The sequence below is a fragment of the Camelus ferus genome, chromosome 10 (assembly GCF_009834535.1).
Source record: "Camelus ferus isolate YT-003-E chromosome 10, BCGSAC_Cfer_1.0, whole genome shotgun sequence".
NCBI lineage: Eukaryota > Metazoa > Chordata > Mammalia > Artiodactyla > Camelidae > Camelus > Camelus ferus.
In genome coordinates, this window is record NC_045705.1 from 45,857,523 (window position 1) to 45,871,301 (window position 13,779).

Sequence of the window (13,779 nt, forward strand, 5' to 3'; positions counted from 1 at the left end):
ACAGCTTTGAGCAGAGTAGACTGGGATTATACCCTGATGTTGAAGGCAGTGTATTTAAAATGGGGAAAGTGCTGGATTTGGAGATAGGAGGCAGGTTCAAATTCTAGTTCTGCCTGTGTGTTTGTGGGAGGCCTGGGCTTGTGTCTCAGAGTCTGCATGTGAGAGCAGCTGAGTATATGAGATGCCATTGCTTCTAGGCCTGCTCCGTGGACACATATGTGTACACACATGTGCTTATACACACATACACCTGCGTCTGTTTATCTCTAGTAGAAACCACGAGGTTACACTGACTTCAATTTCAGTCCAGTGTCACATGGTCAATTCTAGCCCTTCACCTTTTCATAGCTGTACCTTTCTTCCTTTTAATAGTGGGAAATCTAGCTCCTTTATCATCAGAATATTTACTTGTTTGTTCAATCCCCTGGATATAACCAGTCTCCCTGCCAGCCGTCTTCTTGGCTGGTGCCGCTGACTCAGACCTTCCTGCGCCGGGTGAGAGTTTCTCCCCAGGCGCTGGTGGTCCCTGGTGATCCCTGCCTATGTTCTTTCTCTGCCCAGTTGGTTCTGTTATAAATGTGATTTCAAAATAATTTTTTTTGATAGGCCTAGAGAATTCTCAAGCAATATGTGTTCTTGCTGGCTCAGATCACTCTGCTTCACTGACAGGTAGGTAACATGCCATTCAGAACTCTGGGTATTTCCGCCTCAAGTGGTGTTCAAGGGGATACAGAGGGAAGAGCACAGGCTTTGGAGTCAGAATTTGGATGCCGCTGCCGGTATGATCTTACACAGGTCACTGTACCTTCCTGAGACCATTTCCTTGTCTGTAAAATACTTTGTGGGCAGTTTTGAGAATTAAATACGATAATACATTAAAACAGTCGGGTGAAATGTAAGTCACTTCCTTTCCTCTGAGTTTATTTTCTCAGCTGTGCTATCGGGATGAGACTAGCTTCCTTTCAGGGTAACTATGATTGTCAATCATATGACCAACAGTACATTTATGTAGAACACGTGGTTATCTGTCTCATCTGTTTTGATGTCTAATACAACTATCTACACTCTCTCCCTGTCTCTTTTCTCTAGCTCTTTAATCTCAGACTAACCTGTTTTATCCACCCATGTCTCTTGGCTCTATTTACCTGTTTTCCTGTTTGCTCTCTGTATTTATCTACTCTATTTTATTTAACTATGTATCTCTATTTTTATTTATCTTGCATCTTTGTGTCTTTTTGTCTAACCTGTGTCTCCCTATTTCTCTAACTCTAGTTGTGTATGTATTTTTCTAATCTATTGTATATTTTTATATATTTCTCCAATTGATCTCTCTCCTCCATTTCTTTGATCTATCCCGCTGTCTAGTCTTTTTTTTTTCTCTCTCTCACACTGTATGTATCTCTCTGTCTGGCTATCCATCTGTTTGGCACACCCAGCCAATACAGTATAAACTTTCTAGTGATAATGCAGCATTTTCTTGAAAGTGAAGGTTATCCTTTCCAAAGGCTATATTTTTCAAAGCACAGGTTGCCCTGATCCCTGCTGTTGGACAGGATAGTTTGGTAAGACCTCTTACCTAGAGTTGAATGCATTACATTTTTTAAGCAAAGGAAAATGACTTTCATATACAGTGTTTTCAGTGTTTTATGTGGAAATTGAGGTATGGACACATTGTGAATTAGAGGAGGCATGCATTCTTCAGCATCAGATTTGTAATGCAGTCTGACTGAGGGGCTGTTACTGTTTCCAGAACACAAGAGTCGTAATGCAAGAGTTTAAATACTCTACAAATTTGGAACTACAGAATTTATTTAATTCTGTAATTCATAAATGTATTTAATGAACTGAAAACGGCTAACGAAAGAAATACCTGCTTTTGGCCTATGTCTCATATTAGGTCAATTTATGGATATGCTAAACAGGTTAAGTTGAAATGAATGCTAGCTCTCAGGGACTCCCCTGGGCATGTGGCCTCACCTCCCCTTTTATAGAGGGAGGACAAGAGGCCCAAGGGCAGGAAGTTTTTAGTTCATCCCTGACAGTCAGTGAGGGCTGGGGGAAGGCATTCTTTTCTGAGAATAAGAGCAGGCTAAGAGAGGTTTCTATTCTGTTCTAATTAATTTGAAATGGCTGGTATTATGTAAATCTAGAGATTCTTCTGATTGCTTGCTGACATCAATTTCTTAAAAAGTCTTATAATTAGTAAAGTTATGTATTGTTTCATATGTAGAACACTTTTATTATGGTGTTTTAAAAACATAGTGTTGATTTTTTTTATTGAGATGTAACTCACATATGAAATTCACTCCTTTAAAGTGTACAATTTAGTGATTTTTTAAAGTATATTCACAAAGTCAATTGGTTTTTGATATTTTGAAAGTGAATTAAAAAGCATCAGGATTAATATCCCTCTTTCCTGGTCTAGTTCAAGCTGCTACACACTGGATTTTGTTCAGTGCTCTTTAGACCTTCTCTCTGGAGTTACTGTAGATTATATAACTGTTTGGCATTGCAGCAGAATTTAATTTTGCCTGCTGATGCAACAGTGTAATGATCTGTATGTGGAAGGCAGTTCGTCTTTGCAAAAAGATGATTTAAACTTACTAAGATGAACGAAGGCTTATTACAGACGTGGGCTCAGTATCCTCTCAATGGGCTGAGACTTTGCTGCCCTCTTGTAAGGGATCCGCGTACTTTGCATGCCGTAGTGAGGCCCAGGGAGGATGCCCTCTCTCTAAGCATGAAGTACACCACATTCAGTTTATAGAACTTCAGAATGTCAGTGCTGCAGGGCCACCTGGGTGACAAAAAGGCTCCACTGATTAACAGTCCCTCATTTCAAACTGGATGAAGTGGAGACCCAGAATGTGAAGTGATGTGTCCAGCATCAAAGAGTGATCCAGTAGCAGATCTGGAACTTGAACCCTGAATCTTGGTCTCATATCCTTTAATGATACTATTTTGCTTCTGATCAGTTTTTGGGAATATACTAGACTTCCGCAGGGAGTCTATACTGTAAAGCTTCACTGGGAGGTCTCAGAATGCAGTAGAAGCAAAAAACCTGGCTTCTAGTCTGCCTGGACCCCTTACTAGCCATATAATCTTGAACATCGTTTAACATCTCTGAGCCTTGGTTAATTCATCTTCTAGAAGAATGCTGTCTAGGAGAAATATAATGTGAGCTGCATTGCAGAAAGTAAAAAGAAACAGGTGAATTAATTTTAATAATTTGTTTTACTTAACCTTGTATATCCAAAATATTATTTCAATGTGTAATCAGTTTGAAAATTGTAAATGAGTCACACTCTTTTGGGGTTTTTTCCACTAAGTCTTTGCAGTCCATTGTGGTTTTTTTTTTTTTTTCCGATCTTCAACACATCTCAGGTTGGACTAGCCATGTGTCAGGTGTTCAGTTCTGTGTGCTATACTGTACAGTGCAGAACCTTGGAAAGTCACAGTTGGGAAAGCACTTAGAGATCATTGAAGGAGTCACAACCTGTAGATTCAGAAGCTAAATTGTAGCCCATGGCCCCATTTTGTTTGAATTCCAGTTAAAGAATTGTTGAACATGAATGTGTTTTGGACAAGCACGTGCCCTCTGGTTTGTTGCAGTTGCCTGCTGGTCTCTCCTGTTACCAGTGTCATCAGTTATATTGTCTGCCCTTCTTGACCAACCACCCTTCCCCTCCAGTCTTCAGCTGGTGAAACCAAGGCTTTAAGAGGAAGTGATTTGTCCAAGGTCAATAGCTAGTTAGCAAATCCAGGAATAGAAGCCAGAGTCACTTGACTCTGAATCTGCTCTCTTTCTATTAAATCACAATGTCAGTCATTCTCATTCCTGCTTATATCACAGGATTATTGTGCAGTTCAGACAAGCTTAAGTGCTACATAAATGTGATGTGGTAGCATTGTATTGCCTGCTGGACAGGGCATGTAGTGAAATCTTACAAAGTTTGAGCTTTAAATTGGCTTTTAACCTGTTATTTTGAAAAGTTAGCTTATATTTTCCTAACAAAAGGTAATGCAATCATTTATTTTAAAAAGTGTAGAAATAGAGAAACATGTCTTGCACATGGTAGATGTTGAATAAATATTTATTAAATGAATTAATGAAAAAAACTCACACATTCCTATTCATTAACAAACTGCTAAGAACATTTGGCCTTGTTTCCTATTTATAGAGGTTTAAAAATCTTACATATTATTATGCTATATATACATTTTATACTTTATATTTTGCTTTGCTCTAATTAACACTGTAGCATAGGAATAATACAACTTCTTTTATACACTTTATTTTTTTCGGACTTAGGTTGTTTTCTATCATTTTGGACTAATGTTCCCTCACCTCTTTTGTTCCCCTTCTGTTTGTTTAAGATGCAGGAGAGCTGTATGTTTGGGGAAGCAACAAGCATGGGCAACTGGCTTCCCAGGCTGCTTTCCTCCCTGTGCCCCAGAAAATAGAAGCACATTGTTTTCAGAATGAAAAGGTCACTGCTGTCTGGAGTGGGTGGACACACCTGGTTGCTCAGACAGGTGAGAGAGCGGCAGCGAATTTGTGGTTGGTAAGAGCAGCTGGGGGACAGCTGTCTAAATGGCTGTGAATGCTTGGGATTAGGTAAGTTGGTTTTTTACTGATGATACACTTTTAGGACTAGTAAGAGGAGGACGGAGGACCTGGGATCTAGTTCTCCTCTCTGGATCGCAGGTTTGCTCCCAAAAAGGCAAGGCTGGGAGAGGTTAACTCCTTCTGGTCCTCAGTGTCCACGAGGTTGTGAGAAGGAACCCATTGCAGCAAGCATCACCCAGAGACTTGTCCAGGTTGTTGGGGAGTCTTTGCCTTGTTACACTAAGGAGATGACTCTAGTTGCATTTCCACCTGAGTCTAAATTAAAGGCGTCAGAAACTGTTAAGTTAAAGATAAACATTTTAAGATTGAGGCAGGAAGCATTATTTTGAATCATAACTGGCATGGTATTTTGACTTAAATTTGTATTAACCCTAACAAACTATGTGTGTTGATTCAGACATCCCACATATTTCCTTACCAGGCCATGCCATCCAAATTCTGTCATCTTTATCTTTTCTTGATAATATCTTCATTTCTTTCTCATCTTTCCCTTAGGGCAGTTCTCCTTTCTTGGTCTTCATATTCCTGATTTGTTGTCAGGAAATTTGTTTTTTTGTGACCTCCCTTCTTCCCAGCCTTCCTGGAGCATGTGCTGAATTACACAGAGTTTCCCAGGCAGGCAATCTGTAATTCTTAAGACCCAGTATCATGTCAAGGCCTCTTAAATTTCAGGGGTTCTTAGGAGTTCCATTGCCTGCTCTTAGCCTGCTTGTTAGCTCCACGTGGATCTTTAGACTCCCAAATACTGGGTGACTTATTCCAGTGCTTTCTAAAGTGAGTTTTTCAGGTCAGCTTTGGTTATCCTTGGTAGTCACACATTCTACACATTTGAACACATGGACATAGACTTAGGAGAATTTTATCTGTGATGCTTTTAATTGGTCCTTAAAAATTTTTTTAAGAAAGTGTGTCACTCATTTGGAGGAAAATCATGACTTTCCTCAAAGAAGTTGAAGGTTGGGACCATCTACATAAATTTTTCTTAAAGAGACTCACTGAGCATAGTAGCTGCTTATTTGTGTAATTGTTAATCGCTCTCTCTTCCTCCAGACAGGGAGTTGTGTGTGGGAAGGCACCCTATGAACCTTGCTCACTTCTGTATCTACTGCCTAGCCGAGAAAGTATTCACTTCCTGCTTTAAACTGTTTCTAGTTAAAAGAGACTAAACATACTCAGATGCATATGAGGCTGGGTAGGTAGCAAGGATTTCTGACCTCTTTCCTTGGGTGCACTGGTCTGTGATCAGAAGGCTTCAGTTTGTCTCTTTGGATTCAAGAGTCCAACGAAATCAGTTATTGTTCATTGGGAACCTGTTGAGCAGTGTGCTAAACCTTGGAGAAGGAGAAAAGACCTGGGCTGTGCCCTCCTGGTACAATGTGTAGATGGGCTTGAGTCTAAGAATGCAGAGATAGAAGACTTTACCATCCGTCTGTCCCTCATACAAATGGTGAGGCTCAGTTTATGTACCATGCCTTATACTTGATCTTAATCCTGCCCTCAAGGAGCCCGCTGTCACCAGGGGAGACAGACCTTTCATCAGATTTCAGTGCAGCAGTAGAGCTAAGTCAATGAGCAGAAGTGGCCCAGACACTAGCAGTAGTGTGAGTCATTGGGTGTTAGCAGGTAGGCGTTTCATACTTAGTCAGTCTTCAAAGAATTGCAGTGCAATAAAATACACTTACTACCAAATGGTAGTGAGTTTAGTGGAGTCTGTCAGTAAACCCATTAACTGGTTAGGCAGCTGACTAATGAAAGACGGAAAGACTTCCCTGCTTTGATTCTAGCTTTGCAGCATCGGAACGCATGCTGATTTCCACATCTGGGCCAACAGCCCAGCCCTCGGGGTGGGAGTTTGGAACCCAAGTCCCTGACACCGTGTGAGTCACCCCAGCTGCTCTGGGACCCAGCTTCGGGTCTCCACCTCCACTCGAGGGCATGATTTTTGGGTAAAGTTTCAGCTGTTTAATTAACTTGTTAACTCAGCTCTCTTGTTTATGCCCTACATCACTTTCCCCTGTCTCCTAAGTCCACAGTGGTTAAAAGCTGGGATGTTTGAGTGTCCTGGTTGTCGTGCGGAGCTTTGGGTAAATGGTATTCGATTCACCTCGTTTGCTCTCCTCCCAGCATCAGTGGAAGCCTTTGCCCAGGTGCCGTGTCATTGAGAAGAAACACCCAGGGCTTCCAGTTTAAGCAGACCCAGCTGCTCACATTAATGGGAGCAAAATTTGCTCACAGGGTCAGAAGCAGCTTATTAATGGAACAAGGAATTGTTCGACTGTAGTTATTTTTGCAAGCTCCAGTGGTGAATTGTCCCTGGGACCTACCTGCAGCCACATCAGCGCAGAGGCTGCTCCCATGCTGGAAGACATTAGTAGTGTGATGTTGATTAAAAACAGTTTATGGGCAGTGACCAGAGAACTGTCCAGTGAGGTGGGATGGGCTGGGCTGGGTTAGGATGAGAGAGAGGGAGTAGACTGCTTTCCCTTCTCCATAGTCCTTCAGCCAGGGACTCTCAACCGCAGGTGACTTTGTCCCTCAGGGGACATTGGCAATGTCTGGAGACATGTTGGTTGTCACAACTGGGGGTGTGGTGGGTGTTACTGGCATTCTAGTTGGTCCTATAATGCAAGGGCAGCCCCCACAGCAAAGAAATACCCAGCCCCAAATGTTAGTGGTGCTCTGATTGAGACATGCTGCCCAGGACGCCATCCCCAGTGGTAGGTGCTTAGCGAGGGCAATTTACATGGTGTCAGGATAACTACAGTTTGTCTGTTTGGGAATCTGGGATGCAGTCTCTGCCCTTCCCCTTCGGGAGTCTGGTGCCTGACTGCAATGCTCGCGATGGAAAAATACTTTTCTCTGTTACTCAGAGGCATTTGGAACGAGTCCAGGAGAACCTGTTCTAATCTGGGGAAGTTGGCAAAGTACCTGGGTCTTAGGCTGCATTCTAGAAACCTTCCCCAAGCTGTCTAATGTCCCTGATCGTTGTTCTTGGGCACTTCATGGGACTCCTGGGTGACTTTATCCAGGCTCGGTGACCTGCCGCTGTCTCCTTGGAGATTCATGATTTCCTGGCCAGAAGTGCTTGCAGTGAGAGCTGGATGGCAGATCTGAGTGCCTTACGAGTTGGGTGACCTTAGTCAAGTCACTTCACCTGCCTAGGCCTCAACTGCCTCAGCTCTCGGGGAGGAGATTAAAACCTACCTCTCTTCTGCATACAGCCGCTGTAGTGTTCAAATGAATGACTCTGTGAAAGATCCTATCTAACTGTACAGTGCTGCACATACATAAGTGGGGGTGCCTGTGGCTGGGACTGTGAGTATATTAAGGAGTTAGCAGTTGCTTTTAGAAAGATTTCTGCTTCAGCAGGGTCTGTGCAGGGCTTGAGAGGGCTCACGAGTTGGCCATGCTTGAGATCCGACTCTTGGTAGTCGAAGTTTCCTGACATCTTTTGCTGACATGTAGCCTGTCAAATGCCTGTTTTATATGATCAACAGTTTGGAAGTTCTTTATATCCTTACACGTAATTTCTCTGTTATAATCTCTGATCATGCTATTCTTCCTTCATGGTACTCACCCCAGTTTGTAATTGTGTACATCCAATTGCCTTCTTATTTGTTTGATGTCTAGACTGTAAATTCCATGAGAGCAGTATCTGTTTAGTTCACGGCTTTATCCCCAGCACATGGCACAGGCCCAGCACACAGTAGATGAATGAATAAGGAGAGAATCATGGGTTTGAAGTCAGACAGGCCGAGGTTTGAATCTCAGCTCTGCCAGCTTCCTGATCGTGTGGTTGTGGCAGCTCTACCCCTCTCTGTCACCACCGTAGTTCAGGCCACTGTCACCTCCTGCAGGATCCTGCAGGGGCCTCTGACTGGTGTCCCCATCTTCCCACATTCGCTCCCTCTCCCCTCCAGTCTGTTCTCCATACTTCAGTCAGAAGATCTTTTCAAACCCGTGTGTCACATTCCAGTGGCTTCCCACTGCTTTTACGATAAAGACACAATCCTTAGTGGTTACAGGCCAGGCGTGGTCTGCCCTCTGCCTGCCCTTCCAGCCCCATTTCTGACCACGCTAGTCCTTAATCTCTCTTTGACCTCTACTCTGGCCTTGGTACCTGGAATGCGTCCTTTATTTCCCACCATAGTGTCTCTGCAGCTGATGTTCCCTCCATTTGCCACACCTATCCCTGCTCTCCCTCTTCATTCTGACTTAGTTACATCCATTTTTTCCCCCCAGACCTCAACTTAGTCGTCACCTCCTCAGGGAGGCCTTTCCTTGCCATCCCTGACTAATCACTTTCCCTTTTACCTCTTCTCATGGCACTACAACCTCTCCTTCGTGCTATTTTCTGTAGGGTTCTTTAGCTCATTCCCCTCCCACCAGGCTGTAGGCTCCATCCCAGCAGGAGCCACGTCTGTTTTGCTCAGCATTGTAGCCTCAGTGCTTGGCAAAGTACTTGGCACATATGAGGTAGGTACTCAATGCATGTTGGACAAGTGAGTAAACCTAACTTCTCTGAACTTATTTCCTCATTTGGAAAATGGGGAAATACTGCTGACCTTGGATGAGGATTAAACGAGATGGTGTATTAAATCTGCCAGCATCCAGCACAGGATGGGTCTTGTGTCAGTTCAGTACACATTAGCTTCCTCTGCCCTTTGAAACTCTGGAGCAATCAGGTCAGATGCCCCATATCTTCTCTTTTGAGCTGAAGTCTCTATGAGGCTGGATATGAATGTCTCTGGATTGGTAACAGGTTAATTCAGGACTCTCCTGGTGAGCTCAGAAAGATCAATGCTTCCAAATGCTAAGTGCCGGGTTGTTGGTGACTTAGAATTTCAAGGGGAATAATTTACACAAGCTCCAGACCTTAATGTGGAATTGGTCAGAATGTTTAGCATCCGGTCTCTTTGGGGATGCTGGAAGCTTACGTTGGGCCTTGCAGTATCCCAAAGCAAGCAGCCTTGTGGTCTCACAAAGGCTGTGGATGTTGAGAAAATGGGCCCAGATACAGAGTTCTTGAAGTTCTTCACTCTCTCCATTGTCACCTTAAAAAGTCCTGAAGTCTTGTAAGTTTTAGAGAATCAGAAATGAAAAGAGAAACTTCCTCACTTTGCAAATGAGAAAACTGAAACAAAGAGGAGAGAAAGTGCCTTCATGGCAGCTTTGAGGCTGGACATCCAGTTGTAGTTTTCAGCAAAATTTCCCCTTCTATCACTGTCCTCTTGGTTCTTGGTTATGTCCTTTTAGTTGAGATTTTTTTCTTTTGTTTCTGTAAAGTGGGGAATTGCATGGCATGTGCAGAAGGGCCCAGCTCTTAGCCACTCTCCTTTCTTCAAGTACCACAGACCAAGAAATGTTTTATTGCATTTGACGTCTAAGCATTAGTGAAATCCAAGCCCAGTCATTGATTCACACTAAACTGAGTTTATAAATATACCTAATGCTGATTTTTCTGTTTTGGGGCCAAGATCCTTTCCAGAATAGGGTGCCAGTGTATATTATCTTCTTTGGGACCATGTGTCATGAAACCTCAACTGAGCTCAGGGAGACTTCTGACCTCATAGGCTCTATTTAAAGCAGGTGCTTTGGAATTCATGATGTTTGTGCTTTAGAACTTTGAAAACCCAAAGGTTGAAAGTCAATCAAAACCAAAGAACTCTTTTGAAGTCGATGGTTTATGCCTATTACTAAAGTCATTAATTTTTATCCTAGAATCCTTAGAACATCAGGAATGGATGAGATCTTAGAGCTCATCTGACCCGACTCCCTCAGATTAGAGGTGGAGAAACTGAGAACTGAAGAAGGCGAATCACAGGGAGTGATGGAAGGAGGGAGGACAGAACTCAGGTCTTGTGGCCTTGGTCCAGGTCTCTTCCCACCTTGTCACTTTCTCTCCAGAGATGAAGAGGAGATGTGGATGACTTAACTACTCAAACCTAGCGACTTGAACCAGGAATAATAGTTCCTTCTGTACATGAAATTCTGCTTCAGGAAAACACTGATTCTTACTTGAAATGTGTAGCCATAGGCTCCCTTAATGGATTTGCATGTGGAGTAGAAACTAGGAGATGGTGCCCCAGGACCGAGGGTCTGGAGGCTGTTCCAGGATTCATAGAAGCAGCTGCATTTCCATTTATGATAATACAACAGCGATCATAGCTCTCATGGACCACATTTATCACTGTGAAGTGTTTTTACCTCCATTTTCTCGTGTGGAGGTGTTAAGATGGGTGTTAGTATCTTTGCTTCCTAAACAAGTCCCTAACTGGTTAACTACTCTGCCCTGGTTCACACAGATGGGCAGAGCTAAAACTCGAGCCTGGTCTATTGTCCCCAAGCTTGCTACTCTAATTCCAAGCTGTGTGTATCTCAGAGTACTCTAGTTCATTAACTATATTTTGTTTACTCTTCAAAGAAGTGTCTTTCTCCAACTTTTCCCAGTGATTTTCCCCAAGCAGTAAGGAAGAAAATCTTGATTATCCTTGATCCTTTTTCAGGTGTTTATGGAACACTTACCTAGATGTATATAGCACTGTGCTACAGACTACAAGGAAACATGAAATCTGGAACTATCTTCAGGAAGTTTATAGTTGGATGAACATATGAAATATTAGTAGAAGAATTTTATAAATATGGCAATGAGCCAGAGGAGTGGCCCAAACGCTGAAGGCCCTAGTGCTTCAGGGGAAGGAGGTCTGTGTGAGTGAGGATGGTCAGGGAAGGGTGTGAAGTCCTTTGGGAAAGTCCCATTTTAATAAGTAGAGAGTTTGGGACTTGATTCTGTTGCTCTCTTTGTCCTCTGGCAAGAACAAAACTCTCTGGTCCCCTTCTTCCCTTCTGGGCAATAGGAGATTGTGGCCATAATGATATCCAAGGGCCACTGCAGCTCTGACTTTCCATCCTGTAACAATAAATAAATAAAACTGGCCTAAGGAAATTATCATGGATGCATTGGAAAATTAAGTATGATGCCGTCTATGGTGGCCTGATTTATAATGACAAAAACAAATACTTGGAAACAAATGAAATTATAGGGAGATTGGTTAAGTTAATTATGGCACAACTGTATATTGGAATATGTAGCCATTAAATAGAATGTTGTAGAAGGATATTTAATGCAGAGGAATATGCACATGATATGCTAAGTAAAAAGAGAAGATTATAATACATTACTATACTACAACTTCTAATTTGTTTTTTTTTTCCAAAAGAATGTTTGCATAGAAAAGACTAGAAGGAAATATGACAGAATATTATCCTTGATTGGTAGGATTATGAGTGAATTTTATTTTCTTTTACATTTTCTATGCTGAATATGTAATTTGCAGCCTGATTATATCCAGAAATGTTAATGAATAAACTTTCTTGCCCCTCAGGGCAGGGAGCTGGCCCCATTGCTTCTTGTGTATGTGCCCTTGACAAATCACTTCCAGGGGCCTCAGCTGTGAGGTCGCATGGAAAAGAGGCAAGAGACTGTAGAAAAAGGCAAGAAAGCAGGGATCTATTTTTGGCTCAGTCATGAGTCAGCTTTGTGACCTCAAGCAAGTCCCTCTTGAACATCCCTGAGCCTTGGTTTCCTCATCTGAAGAGGGGAGTTGGAGGTCACAGAAGGTCCTGTGTGCTCCGAAATATGCTCATTCCTAAAGATTGAGAATTTCTCAACTTTCTTGGAACCAGCTCAGAGGCCTCATTGGTTCCTTGAGCCTGGCATCCTTTCTTCCTCTCCTGTTCCTCTGCAGATGGGCTCAGCCCGCTAGCTGTAAACTGATTTCTCCTGCTCCAGAGTTCAGGGTGGGATTGAATGCAGCTGAGTGGTAGGGCTCTGAGCTGCGAGGGTGTAGTAACAGCAGGACACCACTAGAGAGAAGCATTGCTTGATTACCTCCCCCTTTCTCACTGTCCTGTCTGCTCTGCAGGTGAAGAGTGGCCTTGATTTGCCTCGATTTGGTTTCAAATTCTAGACTTTTAGATTTAAAAGGACTTTGAAGATCATCCAGCAGGACTCAGTTATGCTGCAGATGTGAGATAATAGAGGCCAGAAAAGGCAAGTGACCTACTTAAAGTCACACAGCTTTTTTAGGATCTGCACTGTAGATTTAGAAGAAGGCTGCAGACTGGGCTGAGAGTGATCAGTTGAGGGTGGACAGTTCCCATGATTATGCTGGAGTCTGAGGGATCTGCCTGTTTTGCCTGGTAAAGGGATACACCTTTACCCAGATCCTCTGGCCAGGTGCTGAGAGGCCTGGAGGTAGAGAAGAAAAGATAGAACTGGACCCTGAGAAGCAGTGTATGGTGGGGGAGTCTCATGCAAACACATGATGCTGCCCCTGTGTGTCTTCCTGTCCCTCTGTCACCCTATGGTGGTCTACCTAGCCTAGGCTCTAGGCTGTGGTGGTGCTTGGAGACTGGTTTACGGAAGACCTGCAGGTGTCCTTGTGAATGATGCCCTCCTAGGACAGGAGGGGCCCTGGCCACCTCCAGTTTATTTCCAGTGAATTTCTGCAAGTAGTGCTTACATGTTCACACGCCCTATCTTACTATTTCTTCAGGTTTGCAAGGAATCCTGACCGTTTGTTTCCCATCTTCCAAAGGTTTTGTTTCCTTGGCCCTGGGCTGGCATTACTTTTGGTTTTCAGGGTGCCCACCAGCCCTAAGCATTGCGGTATCGCAGAACTGTGTGCTCTTCTGGGAGCCAGGCAGCTGTGCGACCTTGGGCAGGTTACTTCCTCTTTTTGGACAAGGAGGTCAGGCTCTCAGCCACAGCTGCGTCATCTCTGCTAGAGAGATGAAGTTCTGGTGTTATTTTTGGTTTTGTTTGGCAATGAATACCCATTGATCTGTAGTCCAGAGGAGTGCAGTGTGTGTCCAGCTGAAGCAGAAGCAAGATTCACCCTCTGAAGTAGGTGCATTAGAATAAGGGGCTTGTTGGGGACCTGGCCAAAGCCTAGTGCAGCTGGGCCTAGAGGGCCACCAGATGGCAGCAGTGGGCAGGCAGGCAGCCTTGAGGGGTAAGCCAATAGGGCCAGCATCCAGAGTCAGATTTAGCGGGGTCAGAGCTGAAATGACCCCAGAGGTCACAGGCCCAGAGAGAGGGGGTGCTACCTAAGTTCTCACTGTGAGTTAATACCTGATTATCTCCT

The 13,779-nt window shown here is 43.5% G+C and overlaps 1 protein-coding gene across 11 annotated transcripts in view; it reads left to right on the forward strand.

The window, feature by feature from the left end:
- Positions 1 to 13,779, forward strand: part of SERGEF (secretion regulating guanine nucleotide exchange factor) — a 200,504-nt gene that overhangs the window by 19,413 nt on the left and 167,312 nt on the right. For 9 of the 11 annotated variants that reach the window (XR_004323270.1, XR_004323271.1, XM_032488906.1 and 6 more), the window contains 2 exons: positions 607 to 669; positions 4,378 to 4,536. The exons of 1 other annotated variant lie outside the window; for it this stretch is intronic. Coding sequence is in view for 8 of the 10 variants with exons in the window: in XM_032488906.1 (XP_032344797.1) it covers positions 607 to 669; positions 4,378 to 4,536 (222 nt within the window). In the remaining 2 variants the exon portion in view is untranslated. The remainder of the gene's footprint in view (positions 1 to 606; positions 670 to 4,377; positions 4,537 to 13,779) is intronic. One more of the 11 variants, XM_032488908.1, reaches the window with a different exon arrangement.